The sequence below is a fragment of the Topomyia yanbarensis genome, chromosome 3, assembly GCF_030247195.1.
Source record: "Topomyia yanbarensis strain Yona2022 chromosome 3, ASM3024719v1, whole genome shotgun sequence".
Taxonomy (NCBI): domain Eukaryota; kingdom Metazoa; phylum Arthropoda; class Insecta; order Diptera; family Culicidae; genus Topomyia; species Topomyia yanbarensis.
Genome location: NC_080672.1, coordinates 416,470,237 through 416,492,667, shown reverse-complemented (window position 1 = coordinate 416,492,667; position 22,431 = coordinate 416,470,237). Strand labels below are relative to the sequence as shown.

At 38.4% G+C, this 22,431-nt stretch overlaps 2 protein-coding genes across 4 annotated transcripts in view; one reads left to right on the top strand and one right to left on the bottom strand.

Annotated features, from left to right (window-relative positions):
- The window catches only part of LOC131689660 (protein yellow-like), an 89,714-nt gene extending 74,233 nt beyond the window's left edge, over positions 1-15,481 (top strand). Inside the window, exons 2-3 of the mRNA XM_058974904.1 lie at positions 13,799-14,122; positions 14,184-15,481. Of these exons, the coding sequence (XP_058830887.1) occupies positions 13,806-14,122; positions 14,184-15,315 (1,449 nt within the window). The 5' untranslated portion in view covers positions 13,799-13,805 and the 3' untranslated portion in view covers positions 15,316-15,481. The remainder of the gene's footprint in view (positions 1-13,798; positions 14,123-14,183) is intronic.
- Positions 1-22,431, bottom strand: part of LOC131689659 (opsin, ultraviolet-sensitive) — a 470,582-nt gene that overhangs the window by 227,556 nt on the left and 220,595 nt on the right. The window lies entirely within an intron of this gene.

Genomic DNA, 22,431 nt, shown 5'->3' with positions numbered 1-22,431 from the left:
CCCCGACTACTTGGAACGAACGCTTCTTCTTGGACCCAACTTCAATATACAGACAAAAAGCTCCATCCCATACGTGAAACTTGTCGCCGATGTAGAGACAGCAATACAGAACAAACCACAAGCTGACGAAATTAGAGCAGAGGTTTCTACCATCATATTCAACTACGTCAACTATCAAAACCAACCACGAACGAAAGAGAACGATTGGATACATAAAGACATAGTGCGCAGCAAGAAGTTCTTGCGAGAGAACCCAGACCTATATGTTGCAAAGGCCGACAAAGGAAATAAAACCGTCCTGATATCAGCCACCGAGTACCACCAAAAAATGACAGAAATGGTAAATGACCCATCTACTTATAAGCAGCGTAAGGACAATCCTACGAACAGAGTGCTAAAAAGGATAAACAGCATTGTGGAGCAGTGGTGGTTAGACCAACACATTGACAAAGCCACCAAATACAGACTTAAATTGTACAACTGCGCACCACCGCGGATCTATGGTCTTCCTAAAATCCATAAGGAAAACTGCCCCCTCCGACCGGTAGTGTCCACCATTGGCTCAGCAACGTACCGTATGGCTCAATACCTTTCGGGAATATTGAACAATTTAGTGGGAAAGACAGAGTACCATGTTCGCAATAGCTTTGATTTCGCAGAAGAGATTTCTAAGATACGGGTACCGGAGGGATGTGTACTATACTCGTTGGATGTGGTGTCCCTGTACACAAATGTGCCTGTAGACAAAGTGTACGAGTATGTTGAGGAACGTTGGAACGAACTACAACACATTACAACAATCCCATGGGACAGTTTCAAACAGGCGATGAAAACAGTCCTAGAAGCGTCATTTTTTCAATACGATGGAAAGTATTATGACCAAATATTCGGAGTACCGATGGGATCCCCACTTTCTCCCGTCGTTGCCAATATAGTGATGGAGAGGCTAGAGAGAGAAGCGATAGAAAGATTGAAACAAAAAAATATTTCGCTGGTAGTGTATCGAAGGTATGTGGATGATTGTTTTCTGGTGGGTAAGGAGAATGAGATCGATGCTGTCATCCAGGAGTTCGAAAAAGATCACAACAGCATAAAATTCACAGTGGAAAAGGAAGAAAATGAATCTATCCGATTCTTGGATCTCCTATTAACTAGAAGGGAAGAGAGAATAGATAAAAAATGGCTCCCAAAACAGACAACAGGACGATATCTTGATTACACATCAGCGAGTCCGCACGCCCACAAAAAGAATACCGCTATCGCATTATTCGACCGAGCGCTAAAGCTTACTGATGCGGGGAAGAGAGAGGTAAGCATAAAAGAAGCGTCGGATATCCTGCGCAACAACAACTACCCGGAACACTTCATAAAGCATGTACTGAAACAGAGGGTACACTCACTATACAACACACTGCAAACCAGGAGTACAGACGAGCAAATAGCTAAGTACATTTCCATCCCATATATCCCCTGCCTAAGCGAGAAGATAGGAAAAGTATTACGCAAGAATGACATCATCGCAGCGTACCAACCGACCGACAAAATTAAAAACACTATCTTTCAGAGGCGACGCGTGGTTCCATCGTCAACCTGTTCAATATACCACCAAGACCCTTAAAACGTTACAATCGTCTCTATGAGACGTTTCTGTTCAGCTGATTCTTTCGTCGTCGATTTCATCCAACATCCAACGAATAGGACCAATGAAAAAATGTTCGTTGACAGAAAATTTCGCTGGAGCTGACCAAAACAAATTTATTGTCAAATCCCACCAATGAATTGTGAATTGTGTAGAATGCTTAATTTACCGTAGAAAAAGAACAAAAAATATATAACATATCCGAGAAGGTTGCCACTTGATTAGAATTGAAAGATTTCCTAACAGAAACATAAGCAATACAACCATGTATATCCTTCCGACAGTCGCGCTAGTGCACTGAGTGCACGCTGCTCTGAAAATCTAGCGAAATCGTCTTAGAGCACCTGGGGCTGCTCGTTCAGTGAGACGTTTGCGCGACAGGCATTTAACATCCACACGTTCATGATTAGAACAACGCCTGATTTGACTTTTTCTGTTTTACACATTCAGTAAATATATTTTTAGCATGTGAATGTAAAGATCAAGCGATTTCTTTGACGCAAAAGTGGGCGGTTCATTAATATAGTTAAACCAACCAAATACATACGCGCTTGTAACTAGTATGTCCCAGGGGCAGAAACATCTTGTTAGGCTACCCAAGAAAAAAAAGCGTTCGACCAACAGCTATGAACGTACGGCGCAAGGTGTTCGAAAATTATAAAGCGTTTTGCACACAGCTCCAACGCCCATATGTACATCGCAGCAATGCACGCTGATTCAATATTTGATTTGAACCGGTGCAAAAGAGAATAGAAAGAGCCTCACCCATGACGCTCACGCTGCTATTCCAGCCGTCGCTCATGCAACTGCTCCCTCTAGAGCATGCGGTGAGCGTACGAGATGCGTGCATATTTCTGGTTGAACCGGTCATAGAAAAGCACTGCTGGAGACGCTAGGTTGACTTATCATTATTCAAATTATCGAACTTCAAAGTTCGGATATTATTACTTTCATTAAAAAATAGTTTGCGTGCTACTGCTTTAATGTTAACGCAAAATTGGTTTTGGGTCGTCTGATTGTTCCTACCTGTTCAGTGAACAGGTTGAACGTACCGACGCGTCGCCTCTGCTATCTTTACTATGTTGAAGGACAGGATCCCAAAGATGCAACAGACCAATGTGGTCTACAGCATTCCGTGTGGTGGATGCGACAATAGGGAGTACATAGGACAGACATCGCAAACTCTGGAAAAACGCATTGCCCAGCATAAAAATTAAATTCGCACGAGCACCTCTATAACCGGCCTAACGCAGCATGCGAGAGAGTGTGGACATCAGTTCGATTTCAACAGAACGCGTGTATTGGAGAGAATAGGCTGACTGCTGAGGTTCTCCACATCAAGCTGCGAGAGGAGAGAGCTGTGAATCTTCAACGTGACGCAGCTAGCTTCTCTAGCACGTATAATGGACTTCTCAACAAGCTACGATCAACGCAGCAATTCACAGGAGACGAGGGAGCAACGACGCTGTAGGTTTAGTTTAAATTTGTTTCCCCCAGCGATAGCAAGAGGCGAATGGGGTTAAATGTAAGTCGTGATCGTTTTTAACGTAAATTGTGATCTGTAAAATTTATTGTATTTTTTTGTATTTTTATTGTAAAGTTCTGAAGATGGCTGAAATTATAATCGAGTAAGCTGAAACGTCAACAGTAAGAGTTTTTTTAATATAATCACCGAAAAATATCAATAAAAAACGATAGCATTTACCAACGGTGACCAAAAATAGAAAACAATAGACATTTCCACAATGTTACATTAAACGTACCCAGCTATTAAATCGTAGCTATGATAAACGAGAAAGGCACAATTTCACCACTAGGTGGATTAAAACAGGTTTTTATTTACGAAATTGCGGAACAATATTATGAACATATCCTACGAAGAAATGTGGGCTTTAAAACGGCATCTAAGGTCTCAAATTTCTTATTTTTGGATTGGTTCCACTGTGCATTGTTACGTACAATAATTGACAGATATCGCACATATGTTTGATGTTCTGCAACCGACCGATATCTTCAGCAGTGTTGAATTAACACGAACGAGAGTCTATTTGTTGTTGAATAATTTTCCTCTATATATAGTGCGGGCGCGCTAGTGCCTAACGTACGAGTGTCCCACACGATATAAATGGATCATCGCGGAATATCTCGGTCAATGCCTGTATCAGTCTTGAAAATTGAATAAAACCAACTTGTGCTCCAAAGCATACTGGTCAAGGTGTCGTTCCGCGAGAAATGAAGTTCTGATTTGATGATGAGATTATCGAAACCCAGTTTTCTGTAATGATAATTTTATTTTTTTAGATATATACAGTTCGTATTAGAGTAGCAAAGCACACGCCAGTGTTCTCAATTTTTGCTATCTAGTGATTGTATGCTAGCTGGACCATCTATTTGCAAATGGTTTTCATTAGGCTCAGCACAGACTTCTTGACGATGAATTTGACACTTTTTAAAATGTTTTTCAAGCTGTTGCATGGCCTTTGATGCCGAAACATGTTTCCCGAGATGCGCCCAGAATTCTGCAATTTGTCGAATTCGCGGGTCAGTCTTTTGGAATGAGAATAACCTGCTTCTACCGCTGATTTCGCGTAATGGCAAAATGCAAGATCTGACCAAAGACAATGGGATGCTTATGCTTTCGAATTATGGATAGAAGTTTGTAAACTTACCTCGCTGTTCAGCGTAGCAATTTTAATGAAGGGTTGCGGAATCTTACCGTAGCCACGAATAGCTTGTCAGAACATAGCTTTCTTACCAAAATTGTCGACTTGATTGGATGTCTCAGACCGGTTCGATACTAGTTCATCTCCAGCTCCGTCTCTACGCATGGACACTCTGAATTAGAGCCAGTGGGGCCCCGGGATTTTGTGGGCTCCGTACTTAGGATAGATATAAAACCATTTTTGCTATCTGCACTGGCGGCACCACAACAAAAAAAATGGGTGATTCGTCTGGACATAACAGGAATGTTTAGGGTTCGCAGTACCGACCCTTTTTGGCGAGAACCGATACTACAGTACTGAAGCCCTCAGTACCGGTAAAGTACCGGTACTCGAATATTTTTTTAAAAATTCGAAAAAAAACTTCAAAGAGAAATTGATGACCTTATTCTCAGATGATTGATTTGTGCTGATGAAAAAAACATGTTTATTGTTTTGGAATGGCATGACTCATTTCACAGAAGATATTTTTCGTATAAATTTCGTATTTCGTATTTTATTTAGAAATCTAGACTTTTAAATCAATAATTGCTGAGCGGTGCGATTTTCGTCGACTTCAACAGATGGTAAATGTAAGAAACCCTATTTACAACAGTAAATCAAAACGAGTATGGCAGTAAATCCGAGCAGGTTGCTCGCATTTCCTTTCTTGCTTTTCTGTAAATAGGTTTCGACCTTTATGTCATTTGCCTACTATTCTCTAATGCATACCAAGGCTCCTTGCTTTCCTGTAAATTATGAAGTTTTGCTGAATTTGCGATCACCAATAATCACAAATTACCCCATTTGAAGCAGTTCACCAAGTCTAAAATTGTTAGTTACTAAATCACTGTTCGTTCTTTTATAGATAAAGGTTTAAGAGCAAACCAATTACAGGCATAACTTAGACCGTAGTCTAAGTTACGCGCCTCCCAGTGAGTAATGAAAACCTATCAGAATGTCGTCTCTTTTACGTCTCTTCCGCTAGATGTGAAATTTAATACAAGATCGTTAAAATTTAATTAAAAAAAAAATAAAATAGTGCAGGAGTTTTAACATACCGTTCAGTACAACGGGAGATAGTAATGTTAAACTTCTAGAATTATTATGATGATGGCACCATCTCATTCCCCCACAAAGGTGATAGCTGAACTATTTATCTAGAAGGGTAATTAATATAATTAAAAGTCATCTTGCAGACCGATATTTTGGAACAGGTCCCCCTAGAGAGTCCACATATTTTTCATAAAAAAATTGTATGGTACCGAAAATACCGGTACTGGCTTTTGTTCAGTACCGGTATTACGGTACCAAAAATGGGTCGGTATTCCCGGGATTTTCGGTACCGGTATTACCGGTACAACAACCCTAGGAATGTTGTTCCTACATTTAGGGATGTTAATTCACATCTAAACGTTTGTGTTAGGAATTTTCACATTACTTATTATGACTTGTTTAAAGGGCTAATAAGTAACCAAACTTCTGTTTTACAATTTTCTCTCAATTTGCTATAATTTCAATACAGATAACATTTGAAATAGCTTCTTCGAAGGGTGAAAATGTTGATGAACGTATGAAATTCCACTCTGAAGTGGACGAATCAACGAAACAAGTTTGTTTACAAAAATCTTTTTAGTCCTTTTGAAGAAATAATATTGAATTATGGTATTTCTCAATAGAACTTTTGTTGCTTGCCATGGTGTTGATGGGTGAGGCACTGGAATTGAGGCACGATCGTTGTGACCCGCTTTATTACCCTTCAATGTGGTGTGTCTCATTTATGTTGCTACGGAACTAAAGAAATTAACGATGAAGTTTCCAAAAAAAAAATCACATGGAAACGGCACCGTTATTGCGTCTTATTTTATAATGCAGATCAATATTTCAGCGCCCCACTAAGCTCATAAGGGGAAGTGGTTAACCAGGCCAACCACACGCTACGGGCCTGGAAGTATAATTCCTTTTTCGCTTCATGTAGTAAGGTATACGAATCAAGGAGTTCTCGGAACGACACAAAACCCCCACAAATGCGTATGTGGGTGTGCTGGATACAGAGTATGTTTGATTAACACTTGAACATTGTGGAAATTAGGGTTATGCCATAACCTTTGTAGTTAATAGTTTAAAAGTATTTGCATCTCGGAGATCGTAACTAATCCAGGAATCAAGGAACAATCAAGGTAGGCGAGCAAATGTCTTCTGCCTTTCATTGATGCTAGTGTATTACGTGCGGATGACTTCAATCGTGTGATGAAAATAATGCTTGGTTCAAGAAAAAAAATCAGTTGTTTTACAGTTGAAATTAAGGGGTTATACCCCTGTAGATTTTTTAAAAAAATCGATTTTTTTGTTGGTATTAAATATGCTTATGGGTCTTAAAAATGATATACCAAACAACCCCCTTGATTTCTCAGAAAATTGTAAGACTTACTGACTATCGTACATATTTGTGAAACAGCTATTCTAAAACATTATTTTGATAGATGAATCTTATTCTGCAGTCTTTTTTAGAAAGGAGCTACGACGTGTTTCATTTTTTCGCCATCCTCAAAACAAAAACCATTATAATGGTAAAACCGTGATCAAAATCACAATTTAAAGTGAAAACTACAAGGGGCAGCCCTATGGGGTTGCACGAACTGTAGACGTAGGACTATACTACTTAATCTAAAATATTTATTTTCATAGTACATTTAGAGTAATAATATATCAAATATATTTCTCGCGTATAGCTTAAGAACAACCAATCAACATCGAATGTTACATATTGAACCAAACCTTCTTGGTTATCAAGTCATTTCATTTGTAGTAGGTGATCGAATCCGGTTAAACTTATTTGATAAGATCTGAAGAAAGAAGACAGAAAAGCGTGACCTAACTAATATATGGAACTAAATCTTTATAGCACAAGATCAGTGAAAAATTTTCGATTGTGTGTGGTAAAAACCCCGGACCAGTGAAGAAAAATTAAATGTTAGACAATATAATCACATTTCATGTATAGACCAAGCTTCTAGTTATATTTTGCTATTGTTGTAACTTTTCTAAAGTACGCATTCAAATGTAGCGAATTCAGTGGTCTTAATCATATATCAAAACTATAAATATAATCGAAAACAATTTAATATATGGACTTAGATGCGTTTTTGCAACCGTTTTTCGAGTGGCAGAGTATTCATTCATAAATAGGCTTTGTAGTATGTACCTATTGGCAGAAACAAAATAGGATAGGCTGAGTGGAAATGAATCACGTGATGTGCAAATAAATCTCTTTGCGCAACGAAAGCACAGATTGCTATCATGCAGGTTTCGCATGTAATCGCTAAAAACACATTGAATTGTTTGTTCAGTCAAAAATATCAATTTACCATCTGTTATAACTTAAAAAGAACAAGAAAAAAAGTCTGTGATAAATTTCCGAAAAATCCCAATATTTCCAAAAATCTGTGAAATTTTCGTCAAAATGTCAAAAATCTGCCATCTGTGAAAAAGAATCTATAATCAAAAATTGTGAAAAAATCTGTGACATTACAGAAAAATCTGTGAATATGGAAACCCTGCTAACAAATTATATATAAGTACCTACAATTTCGCCCCAAACATTGAACCCAAGCGCATAGCAAAATGAGTCAACGCTGATGATAATGGGTAGAGCGAAAGAGACAACTAGTACCACGACACTATGTTAACCGTAACCGTGTTTGCAAATGGAGCTCGAATGTACAAGCAATTTTGTGTACGAATAATTGTGTTCGAGATTGTACATGACAGTGTGTTGGAAACGAGCACAACACAAAAGAAAGCATTCTGTTTGAACGAACAAGCTCAGTCGTGTGTTGGACGGGGACTGGTTGTGAAAACACACAGCGCAGTGATCTGCTCCGCCTGCCGTTCAACAGGCAACTGAGCTTGTCCGGCTAAATCCGTTCTTTAAATAGTCGATGATGACGTCATTCATTGAATACGTAGCGCGCTTGGCACACAAATCTGTCGTGCCGGACTTGGGAAGCGCTATCTTCTGTGTGTAAATGCGCGATATTTTGACTAGGTTGTACATTACTTAAATTTTTAATGCCATGATATCAAAAATCTTTGGGTTTATCTAATGGAATCTATTCTTGGAAGTATTTCGGGGCGATATGTCCAAAAAATATGAAAATTTATCGTGGGATGGCTGAATTATATGCGTTTAAAATTGGACCACTTTTCGTTACATACCATTTTTGTAGAATTTGCAAAATGCACCCCCATATCGAAAACAAAGACATAGTCCTACGTCAAAAAAAAATTATAAGTGTTTTGGAAAGCTTGAGGCTTCTATTTTATGGAATGATTTTTGTCTGGGTGAAAACACAGTTATCTTCAAGACGCTCACCACTTTTGTGCAACGGTTTAGTGGCACACGATTGCACACGCTGCAACAAAGAAAATACATGATGCGCCAATCGACAGCTGTGAGTAACTAGATTAAGTTTTTTAACGCATTTTTTTGCTTCTTGAGAAGTTTCTCCAATAAAGATTTCATATGTAAACATGGAATTCCATTGTAAAAAAATGAAAAAATGCGGTCTGAATGGCTCCATAGGGAGATCCGAATTACCCCTACATTGTAAAAGGATGGAAAAACGTAGAGTTTCGTAAATCGTTGCCTAGCGCTGCTGTGGAGTGGTACAAATTAGCTTTTAATCAAAACAGTGAGGAGGTTTGACCGATAATTTCGTTCACATCTATCCACCTAAAAGGGCGATTTGCTTAGGTAGGTCCGAATAGCACCAAGTTCCCCTACTCCGAGCGCATTGAAAACTTTAACCATCGGGAAGTCGCGCTAGTGCACTGAGTGCACGCTGCTTTGAAAATCTAGCGAAATCGTCTTAGCGCACCAGCGGCTGCTCGTTCAGTGGGCCATTTGTGCGACTTCCGGAGGGTTAACCGCGTTTTTCCCAATACCATATTTTTGAACTGGCCGGAAACGTACGTAGGATTTTATTTTTTTGTTGGTTAATTTCTTTTCATCAACAATTTTATGTCGATTTTAATGAAATTTTCAGCGATTTTTCACTAAAAAGAGCACCATTTCACGAAAAAACAATATATCGAAAAAGTCCTACCTACGACGCTTGCTACTGTTGTAAGTAATTGAAAAAAACTTTAATTCTAAGTTCTAGGTTAAAAATTACGGGAGATAGGTTTCCGGCCGTGGACCCTTTCCAAAAAGAGACGTCTACGGGAAATTGGTGCACAACTGCTATCTTGAGACAAATATACTTCTAAAAAATATTTTTTGTGCTTCACAACTAGTACTTTTTTGTTGCGTCTGGAAAAATTTCTACACCATGCTTATTTTTTCATGTTGTACATTGGTGTAACTCCATAGGTTCAATTTTTTTGGTTGAAAATGCGAGGAGCTGCCTCGCAAAAGTTTTTGAGTTCGGGTTTTTTATTTGATATCAAGGAATAGTTGGGCGACTGTTTCGTTCTAGCTTCTAGTACGTGAGGCAGCACAGTCATAGTCCAGCGTGTTGGAGTAGGAAGGGTTGTAGATTAAGGAATGAAAACCCGGTTAAACTGTGTCTGTCATGTCTGTGAATCCCGCAAAGAATTGCCGTTTCTGGAACGTCATTTTGGATCGTTGTGTTTCACTTTTCATCTGAACAATCGGATTGTTTGCCTTCCTTCTCCTAGTTCTTTTCATAAAGTTTTCCCAAAACCTTCCTTCCGCTGTTAAAATATTGGGTTTGTGCTGCCAGGGCCAGTTTACGTTAACGACGAAAAAATGAAATTTTGATATTTTTTTCATTATCCTGTAATATTTTTGATTGATTTAGATTGTCTTTAACTACCTTTTCCATGTAATTGGACTGGAGTAAAAATTAGTCAAACTATATTCTTTGTATTTTTTTACATCATTCAATGTTTTTAATTGTTTCTTCTTTTTGCCAATATGTTTTATTGCATTTTTACTGTTTGGTATTTCATTCTAACCAACTTATGCAAATTTTCCGATTACATTTATCTTTGTTTTTCATATTCATTTAATTTATTTATATATCTGTCATTTTGTTTACCCATTGTGTTTCTCTTGTTTTAAATATTTTTATTTATGTTCCTGTTTTTACACTTCAAACATTTTTGATGTTCTCGATTCATTCAGTTTGTTGTTTTCAATTTTTTTCATAGTTCTGTTTATTTTCTTTTGTTTTATTTGGCCCTTCTCATCACTTTTGATATATTTACAATTTGTTTTAAAAAAAAATATTTCTTCTTTTTTCGATGAGTTTGTTAAATTCCCAGTTTTCCTTTTTTCATTTCTTTTTATTTTTATTTTTCTCATTTATTCAATCATTGTCCCTTCATTCCGCTTCCATGTTTTGTTGATTTCTCAACTTTTCCTTTGCTTTGGTTTTTTCATCTTCCATTGTTTTCTGTTTAAAAAATTGTTTTCTATTTATGATATTGTTACATTTGGGTTAATGTCTTTCTATTTGATTCACTTTTACCTTTCGTTTTCTATGTTCAGAGGGATTGCATGAGAAAGTGACCGCTTATACAATATGACCATAGACCGACTATACAATATGACTTTGTAGTTTTGTTCGGATCATTTATCTCCATGGTTTCCTCTGGCACTTAGATTATTTTGACCCAAGAGCAATTGTTTTAAAAAACTATGTGAGAAATAGTTGCAGGGAATGAAAACTTCTGCTCGAAAAAACACCGAAAAAAATGTTGTGACATAGTGCACATAAACAAACATTTATGTGAGAAGATAAAGTTACAGAAAACCTTTTTTTATATTTTGTCAATAAAATCCTAAAGAGAAAAGAAATATTTTAAATGTAATTGCGAAATAGGGAAGCTATCAGTAAAATAGTTTTTCTAACGATAACTTTAAACATGTTTTTAAATTCAATACAAATTGACAGACAAAACTGTAATTTTATTATGCAATATGCTTCTAAATATCATTTTAAACCAAAATGAAATTAACGAAAATCTTCCAAAACGCGATAATTTCGAGGTATGTAGAATTTTGTTTCAACAAAAACATTTAATTCGTGAAATTATTCCCATTTTCATTCATAAAAGAATTTTTTTCAATGTATTTGGATCATGGAGAAGCTAGCAATAAGAATGTTAACATATTTTTTAGAATTTATTCTATTAGCAATCAAAAATTTCAACTAAAAATTCTCATAACAAAAAATTTCAACAATGTCGCAGTTTTCGTTTGCGCCGACTTTTGCACAGCCTACTGGGAAAAAAATTCGTTCATAAATTCATTAACAAAAAATCACGATTTCGCGAACTGAACGATTTTAAAAAATCGTGACCAAGTTCCCGAAATTATGGATAATAAATCTCGCATTTATAAAACTACTTGTGTTTTCACCTGGCATTACATTCCAATGTTTCGTTGGGTTACTGTGGTTGTTCCTTGGATATGTTTAGTATTTGTTATGATTCTTGTTAATAATTAAAAGAACCTACAGTTATGGAGCTCCGTCGCGACTTTCGTAATCTCTCATCATGTTAACGTGACATTTTATTCATGAGTATACCATCAGATCGTGATGATTTAGTCACGAGATTCATATTGGATTGTTCTGGCAAAGTAATGATAAAGCACATCATTTCAGTACCTTAGTCACGATTTCAGTAATTTCTATTCATGTTATCGTGATATTTGTAGCTCAGGTTCATGATATTTGTAATCTCTCTCCGTCTTATCACGATATGCTTTTTTTAATTACTATCGGCTTGTTTAATCGGAGTAACGAGAAATTATGATCTGATGAATAAAAGTGTAACTGATTTGCGATATCTTGTTTTGTGAACTATGTCATGAATACGATTTGTGTCTCTAGGCTGTATTTTTGGTGCTCAGCTTAGTTTTCGTTTCTGTCCGGACATTACATTGACCATTCATTCATGAAAAAATCCACATTTTATGAATCACGTGAAAATTTCATGACCATGCGCAAATTTATATGAAATTAAAAATGATGAGGAATATCTCCTATATATCACAGGCATTCAAGATAGATCATTGTCCATGTATTGGTAATCATGAACCAGCTATGAATATTTTATTATTTTGTGCACTGTTTCAGGAGCATGAATGGTCAGCTACGAATATTTTACTAGAATTCATGAACCAATATTTTATGGTTTTGTGAACTATTTCACGGGCACGCATGGTCAGTGACTATTGTTTCAGAAATCCTGAACTAGTTCACGAATACATGTATAACATTTTATAATTTTGTGAACTACTTTTCGAGTACGGATACTGAATCGTGGCCAATATATTAGGATTCATGAACTAGCTCACGATGATTGATGGGATTCATGAATAATATTTCGAGTTTCGCAAAATAGTGCACGTCAAAACAAATTTTCTTGATTTTGTGAACTAATTCACAACCACGAAAACAAGATCACGTTCCTAAATCTCTGAATAAAATCTCGAGTTAACCTTGAGTATAATGAACAATGCTCATTAAGTTGTTAACGAGCCACGTACAGAAAATCGATTTGGTAATGACATGGTGGAAAAAGTGACTGAAGTTTGCAAAATAAACACAAATATTTCCACTAATAAAAACGCTATGTGGGCGTTACTGAAAGGAAATTGAACATAATTATAAAACACATCATTTTTGTTCATGGCCCTGTTTTCGTAACTAGGGCCGGCGGAAAGCGTGGGTAGTATGGGTAGTACTACCCACTCGAAAATAACCGAGTGGGTAATTACCCACTCGAAATTTTGAGCCATTTCCAAAAATTTGGATGTGCAACGCATGTATCTCGCACTACACACATTTGAAAACATCAATGTACCACAATTCCATTTGCATAAACGAACGTGATTTAGTGTGAATGTAATGTAAGCGTGTGCATTGCGAAAAGGGAAAACATCCTTACTAATGGACCCCTCACCCTATGCTTCCTAGCCACTCGGGCGTGAAGTGTTTCGCCGCCCCTGTTCGTAACTTAAAAACGTGATTGTTCGTGAGTTCATGGCACTTTATTAATTATTTTGGGAATTAGTTTTTCCGTGTGTATGAACAAAAATTAATGCCTAGTGGTAAGTGATGTATGACTCCATCTAAATTCACCGGAACAAGCGGTTTGTTTTTCCTCAAATTCAAACATTAGAACGGGTAAATTCTAACGCAAATGGAAAATACTAAGAATCTCATTGTAATTCCACGAATGAGAAAGCTTTTTGTTTAATTCATCTTTCCTGCATTCATCAACTGATTGAGGTACACATTTATAGTACAGATCGGTTATTTGCATCGCAAACCTTATGCATTTTTCTTTTCGCTTTCCGTTTCGCATGGAAAAATTGGAGCATCGTTTGTTTAATCCGGGAAGATTGCTTCGCGCTGAATTTTTATAACCTAACAAGAATAATAAATGTTGAAGCATTTTCTTTTCCTAATTTGAATTTCAGATCCACGATGCAAAACTTCAAAACACAGATTTACGTGGGGTTGCTGTTACTTACACTGGCCGTAGCTGTCGTCGATGGATATTCTCCTTTTATGCAGGTTCGTCATGGCACAGTCGTTCGAGCCATTAGTGATGGGAATACAACAGCGGAGCCGGTTTTGGCCAATCCCTATATTGCTCCACTGGTAGCTCTGAGACCTAAAAGTGGCAAGGACGAATTCACAACAAGTCAAGGAAATGATGTGTTCGAGGTCGTCTATCAGTGGAGAATCATTGACTTTCAATATCCAAGCCTGCCGGCTAGGAACAATGCTATTCGAACTAAGTAAGTTACTACTTGTTATTTGGTACGGGTGGACTGAGACTAAACAATGTTTAATTTGCAGAGAATTCATCCCCGAAAATAACCTTCCCCTAGGGGTCGATCGTTACCGGAACCGCATCTTCATCACAACCCCCCGTTGGAATCCCGGTGTACCAGCCACTCTTTCCTATCTACCACTACCTGTGCAAGACCCCAGCATCCCACTGATCCCCTACCCTGATTGGAGTTTCCACACCAGCCCGAGGAATCCGGATTGCAGCAAGTTAGTGTCCGTGTACCGAATCTTCGTTGACGAGTGCGATCGCCTCTGGGTACTGGACGCCGGAGTTATCGATACGCTTACCAATCTGCAGCAAATATGTCCACCGAAGCTGCTCGCCTTTAATCTGCAAACCGATGAGCTACTGTTCACCTACGTTCTACCCCCGGATCAGGTTAAACAGGACTCGTTGCATACTAACGTTGTTGTTGATGTTCGAGATGATCAATGCGATGACGCTTTCGCGTACGTGGCTGACGTCTGGCGATATGGCATCACGGTTTTCAGTCTACGTGAGTTCAGGAGCTGGAGAACCACAAACTATCTGTACAATCCGAGTCCTTTCGCTAGTGATTACAACTATCTGGATTTGAACTTCCAGTGGTCCGATGGAGTGTTCGGAATGACATTGTCCCCGGTACATCGCGATGGCGATCGTATGTTGTTCTATCACCCGATGTCAAGTTATACAGAATTTCAAGTCCCAGCTTCGGTGCTTCAGAACGAAACTATCTGGCAGAACTTTGGACTGGCTAAGGCTTTCCAGCCGATTGGTAGTCGAGGCAAGGGTGGGCAATCTTCGACCTCCGGGCTAGCCCGGAACAATGTCCAGTTCTTTACTTTGGTTCAGCAGAGTGGAGTTGGTTGTTGGGATATTGCTAAGCCGTACAATCGCAACAATCTCGGTGTGGTGGAGAAGAGTCTGGACAAGCTGACTTTCCCTAATGATTTGAAGGTGGACCGTGAACCGAAACAGTTCGTGTGGGTGATTAGCAATAAGCTGCCGGTTTTCTTGTACTCGAAGTTGAACTATACGCAGATTAATTTCCGGGTGTTGAGTGCGGATGTTCAGTCGGCCGTGCTGAACACGGTTTGTGATCCGAGAACTGCGCCGAATCTGGCCTATAAGCAGGATTCGGAGTGTGACCAGTAGATTTAAATTGTTGGACGTGTGATGTTGAATCGTCGATTTTAAATGTGTACGTGTGTAAAGACAATATTATTGATAAGGTATTTTTGAACGTGATCGCTTAAAAGCTACTTTGATTAGATTAATAAATTGTATGTTCGGTAATAAAAATATTTCTATGACTTCTAAATTCGTTTTTGAAACAATTTGTCTATTTGATATTACTATATATTACTATTACTATTCCATGAAAAAAGTTTATACGATCTCTTATAATTCTGTAATTTCGTTGTTAGGGTGTCTCTTACCACGTTAGACTGGTCCAAAAAATCGTGATTTTTCAAAAGATGATTTTTTTAAAAAATTATGACTTCTGAACCGATTTTAATTGGTAGCAAGTCAAATAAAAGTTGTTTAGTGCGCGTTTCAAGTAAAAATAGTAAACTTTAAAAAATATTAAATTTTATATGAAAAAATACGCATTAATTGGTTTTTCTTGATTTTTACTGCGAGGGTCCTCAACTACTTCATACGTTTATATTTTAATTTGAAATAACATTTAATTGTACACAACATATCCAAAAATTAGGCTGCCAGCTCCAGAGGATTTGGAGATAAAATTTTTTGAAGCGCCTCATGAAAAAAAGAAGTTAGAGACTGGTGTGTTTTTCGCGATTCGTTTGAATCCGCTGTAGGTTCCCGGAGCGACATCAGTGCGGTCGAGAAGATGCAGCGCGCATTCTCGACCTTACCAAGATAAGCGAGTAGGGCTACAAGGACGCTTGGCGAACGTTGCGGTTGCGTTTTCAGAACAACCGGCAGTTAATCAAGTGTCACATTCGGACGCTTTTCGACTCTCCAGTGATGCGCGAGGAATCAGCTGAAGATCTGCATACTGTAGAGCTTGGGTGAACCAGCAGATCGATGGAGCTCTATTCTGGTTTACCAGCTATCTATACGCCTCGATCCTTGTACGCTCCGGGAATGGGAGAATCACTGTAGAAAACTCGATGCTGACAACATCGCTTCGGTTCTCGGGGCAACCGCCGGCACATCAGAGGGCACAAGCACTGGTGCGTCAACTTCAATGCCATCGTACGTGACGATGGTAAACTTGCTCCAGAACTACGCTCGAGTTTTGCACGCAGTTTCTTCGGCCATTTCGAACACCGCTCCTCCTCGCAGCAAGCCAAATCTTGAATTTCAAAATGGCGCCAGACAGCGATTTCAGTCGTACACTCATCGACTCCATTCCAAAAATGTTGAGAATTAAGAGTCACTACAGCGAATACTTGTTTTATCAGCCGCTTTGTTTATTTTAGACCGACGAAATGGGGACACAGTTAAACTTCGATATACATCTCGGTTTAAAAATTGTACGTTATATCGAAGCATGCAAAATTCTCACAGAATTGTCGTCTATGGTACTTTATTTTGCAGAATTTTTGTAACTCACGGCAATCGGCTTCATTCATTCCTTATCACAAGAAATATCTTCAAGTTATCGGCGAAAAATAGTTTCCCTCCTCGCATTAGAACAAAGACCGCATCATTCACGAATAATGAAAATAATAATGGACCTAGTGTACTACCTTGGGGAACTCCGGAATTATTACAAAAAGATTTAGACACGTTGTCACCAATTTGCACGACGCACTTGCGGTGAACAAGGTAGGATCGAAGCCAGTGGCAGAAACTCGAGGTACATCCTAGTTTATCAAGATTTGCAAGCAGTATCTCATGGTTAACTGTGTCGAAAGCGGCCTTAAGATCTGTGTAGACCGTGTCCACCTGGAGTTTCCTGGATATGTTTTCAATGCAAAACGATATGAAGCTAACTAAATTCGTCTCAACCGATCGACCAGGGAAGAATCCGTGCTGACAAGGGCTTATGTAATGTTTACTAGCAAAAAACAGCATCTCGTTGATAAGCGCTTCGAAGATTTTCGACTCAACTCTCAGCGAAGTGATTCCCCGGTAGTTCACGATGTTGCTTTTGTCATTTTTCTTGTGAACCGGAAACATAACTGAAAACTTCCAATCATCGGGAAATTTTTGCTGCTGAAGCGACACATTGAAAAGGTGCGTCAGTGGGATCGCTAAGATATCGGAACATTTTTTCAGAACTGCAGACGGCATAGCACTTTGTCCTGGAGCATAAGACGATTTTGTTTTCCGTATTGCAGAGAGAACCGATTGTACTGAAATAGTGAATACATCCATATCCACTGCACCAATGGGAACATCACGGGTCGCGTTTTCGAGCTCGATGGCAGATGGCACATCAGTCGTGAAGACACTTGAAAAGTAGCTGACAAATAGGGAGCATTTTTCCGCCGTTGTAGTCGCTACTTCGCCATTGTAGACCATCCTAGACGGAAGACCCGTTTCCTTCCTCTTCGTTTTAACAAAAGCCCAGAATCCCTTCGGATTTCGTCTTAAATTTTGTTCCGTGAAAAGCCATCACGTCCAGAAGTAAGCGGCTGGCAGGATTTGTTGTCGAGGATAACGGGTTAGGGTAAGCGTATCCACGTACAGAAGAAACCCACATCAGTCCTGGTTGGTTGAAATCACCAAGAACTATTATCACATCGTTTGCATCTGCCTGAGAAGAAGCGTGTTCTATAGAGTCGAGATGGAGCTACGTAATAGTACAGTCAAGTCGCTTTTCAGGAGGAATGTAAACAGCTCCAATAAAGTAGCTCTTCGTCTGCGTAGTAATCTTCGTCCAAACAACTTCAATGCTTGATGAACTATCCACACTAAATTCACAGGAGGCTAGTGCGGAAGAAACAGCGATCAAAACTCCCCCGCCGCGACCATGAACACTGTTATGTGCGCTTCGATCCGCGCGATAAACCGCATAAGAATCCCCGAAGAGCTGCATCGATGTAATACGATCATCAAGCCAAGTTTCCGTCAGAACATAAAGATCGTAGTCGCCGTCAAGAGCAGCCAAGTACAAGTCCTCGATTTTCGTCCTAAGCCCTCTGACGTTTTGGTAGTATAGCCGTAAATCGCCAGCGCCACGTGGCAATCGTGCCGACATGCCGAAGGGGCGTGATGTACTCGATGGTATGCTAGAAACCAAAGGTTTTCAGGGAGCGGATCGTCATTTAAAGCAAAAAGCGCTCGGGAGCTTCCGTAGTACGGTATAACAGGCGTGATGGCAGCGCAGCGTGAATTTGTTTGTGCAGTCTCGGCGATGGCGGTGAAATTATTCGTCGTTCAAACAACGGCAAATTGTTGGAACGAGTTGTACCCAGTGACATGCGTCCCGATGGTGGTTGAATTATTCCGTCATAGCTGATTGAACTGATGATGGTGAAGCAGGCTGATGAGTATCGGCCTGAACTGGCGACTGATCTGGCTGCGGATAGATGGGTTTCCAAAAATTTCCAGCTGATACGGTGCGATTGCTCTTGAATTCGCGGAAAAGAAGTCCTTCGGGCCATGTTGAAGCAGATAGGGCTCGCGCCTTGAGCTCAGGTTTGATTCCAACTTTAAACGAGATGAAATTCATTGTGCTTACGTCACGATCCTTTGCAACAAGTCTAACGACTTCCACGTCATCGGTGATAAGACGTTGTTTCGCCAGAATGGAAATTTGCTCAACAGAAACATCGCGTGCAATACGTGAGAGGTAAAGCCAAAACTTTGGTGTACGATCAGCTATTGTTATCGTGCCAAGAGATGGTGAAACAGGCATACCAGTACCACGTAATAGAGATAAGACATCAGATTTAGCCCCATCTTTATTCGGGAAAAGACGGCGACTGGCTTCGACAAATGGACGTTGAGTAGTTTTAGGTGTCAACGAATTAGAATTTATAAGGGCCGTAAAATTCGAACGAATCTCCAACTTCAACTCAGTTAGTATTTCACCCTTAAGTTGTTCGACAATTTGGTTGTGTGCACCTAACACCTCTTCCTGTCCAACCTCATAGGCAGCTCTTACAGCTTGTCGATGACGCTTATCGGACATCAGATTAGTGCAGGATTTGCATAGCCAAAATATCTGCTTATTTTTAAGATTTAAGATTGTGTATAACATATTGAATACTTAAAATATGGAATGCATGCGTAATTGATGAGAAATTGGGACCTGAAAAATAAATTAAAAAATAAGTACGTTATACCGAGTGACGCTATATCGAGGGTAACATACCCCGAAAATTGGACCTGTATTGGACAAATTGTGACACATTTTTTTCTATCCTTTTAATTAACCAAAGATGTTAAAATATTCTTCAATAGTTCCTAGATGCAGCCCCTATAACCTATTCTGATTATTTGGTATAAATTTCTCTAAAGGGGGTATTCCAGTGCAAAATTTAAAAAAATGATCTTTTTTATTTTTGCATATTTTGCATCTTTAAGACAAGAAAAGAAAGATTCAGGAAGGGGTTTACTTGAATTTAATCTAGTTAGGCTCTTGGAGCTCATAATTTTTTCTATACAGTATTGGGTAAAACATGTGCAAACATGTACTTTAATGTCATAACTATAATTATAATTAGGGTAAGGTGGGGTAAATCCGACCTAGTAAATGGTTTTGGCTGTAAAATGCTCATTTTACATCGGATCAAGTCGTTTTATATACCAAATAAAATGTTAGACCCCTGGGCAATTTTCCTTATATTGCATTTGATTCGGATCTTGGGAATATTTTGAGATACAAGCGTTTTACGAAAATGTTCATTTTTGCTGTTTTCAAAAATGGTGGGGACCCCCTATGTTTTTGGTTGATTTAGTGCAGATATTACCCAAATTTTATGGTTTTTCAATGAAAAATCAATGACTGTTGTGCCACTGAATTGTAACATGAAGAAAATGGAGTTCAATGTCGATCTTGGAATGTTAAAATCATGAGCAGTAGCACGTAATGATATTCCCATTTGCATCGGAGCAATTGCTTGACGAATACTATAATTATCACGTTTTTGTGTCTTTTGTTTGTAATTATGAACCATTTTTCATAAAAATAATATAAAATAACAATAAAAATATATTTCAATTTGATAAAAAACATTTTCTTAGCAAAAAAAGCGGTCGGATTTACCCCTCCGCGTCATTTTTCATTACGATGCAATTAAAAAAAGTTATGAAAAGGTTGAACCAAATTCGTCTACGTACTTTGTAGGACTTTAATCAAAGATTTAAATCCACTTACATTTTTTATGCAATCACTTTAACAATCAGAAATATCCTGTAGGCAATAATGCACAAAAGTCAAATCAAAAGTTGTAAAGACACACTTTTTGTCGTTTGAGCATCTCAATGTAGATTAATAAAATGCTGTCATGCCACCATTATGATTATTTTCGATGCTCTACGCGACACCATTGATATTAGTTCGCGTAGTGCTTCTGATTTTCGGTAACAGAGGGGGTCGGGTTTACCCAACGGTCGGATTTGCCCCACCTTACCCTAATATTATAAGTATTTGTAGTTTTCAAGGAATTGTATGTGATATTAGCGTCAGGATGGCAGAATAACATTTGTTTAACAGTTTTGTTGTGAAACATAATCTTTTCCGTATGTTTTCATGTTATGTTTGGAAAAGTTACACTTATTTTGTCCAAAGAAAAAATGCACTTCGCATAATTTTTTTCAGTGTGCCGTCGTTAACGAGTTTTTTGCCCATATAACGATATGGAATCAAATTAGAACTCTAAACCACCAATTGTGCAGCTTTATTTTGCTTCTGTTCGGTTCAAGAACGATTAAGTTTACTGACGCGATCTAATAAAGTTCGGTATTTGTTACACATGTTTTACCCAACACTGTATAAGGCTGACAATCGGTTCAAAACGCTGATAAAACCGAGGGTAGACAAAATTTGGGGCTGATAAAATCGGGCCTTCACTGCATCTTGAATTTCAAAATAAATCCGAATCTTAGGTTGCGAAACCGGAAGTTGCCATTTTGAATCTCAAAACGACACAAAACATTGCTTTTCGTCGTGTACTCATCAACCGCATTCCAAAAATACCCATATTGATGGGGTTGTTGACGATTTTGCGTAATTGGAAGTCGCCATCTTGAATTTGAAAATAGCGGTAAACATCTTCTCTTTTCGTCATCCATTGTACATACCAGAGGTGGGAAAAAACCGGTTTAGTACCGGTGCGGTAAACTAAATTTTCACACGATTTTGTGTTTCCTTTACATCGTGTGCGGTCTTACCGCTGGTTGTGTTTCAACGAGACACGAAAACCAAACCGAGTTTCGTTTACACAGCACCGTGGTTTGGTTTTGATTTTCCGGTGCACGAGTATGGAACGAAACACGAGAATAGCGAAACCAAACTTCGGCTGTGTTGCGGTTGTGTATTCGGGTTGATGTTTATCGGCTATGCTAGTGCTGCCAGCATTTTTATTAGAAATTTAGCGCAAATTTATTTTAGATATAATGTCAGGTATTTTTTCGGTAATTGAAAAATTGTTCTGAGACATCTTCCATGTACAACAAAAATGTTCCTCGTCATTTTGGAAGAAAATAAATGACTTACCTTAACTCAATATTACGGCATTTTCATGATGATTTATCATGAGGAACTTTGAACTGCCCAAAAATCGAAAGTAAAAGGAAGTTTATTAGCCTTCGCTATTTTTATATGAGAGACTGAGAGCAAGAGTGGATTAAAATTTTGTTCAGAGCAAAAGTGGGTTAAAATATTCTCTTAGATCCGAAATGGTATATTTATCAAATATCATTTAGCGCAAAAATTGTTCGACAAAATTTTCAGAGCAAGAATGGTATAGAATATTAACCCATTTTTGCGGTACGAAAATAATACATAGGTTCATAACAGGTGTTCAGAATATTTCTTATTCGGACTTGTGAACAGAAATCGTAAGATTTTGGATCCGTATAGGTCAGCAGACACTGAAAATTGACCATTAGCGCCATTTTGAAATCAAAGATGGCGACTTCCGGTTACCACAAAATAGTGAGATTGATTTGATTGATTTGATTGATTTGATTGATTTGATTGATTTGATTGATTTGATTGATTTGATTGATTTGATTGATTTGATTGATTTGATTGATTTGATTGATTTGATCGATTTGATTGATTTGATTGATTTGATTGATTTGATTGATTTGATTGATTTGATTGATTTGATTGATTTG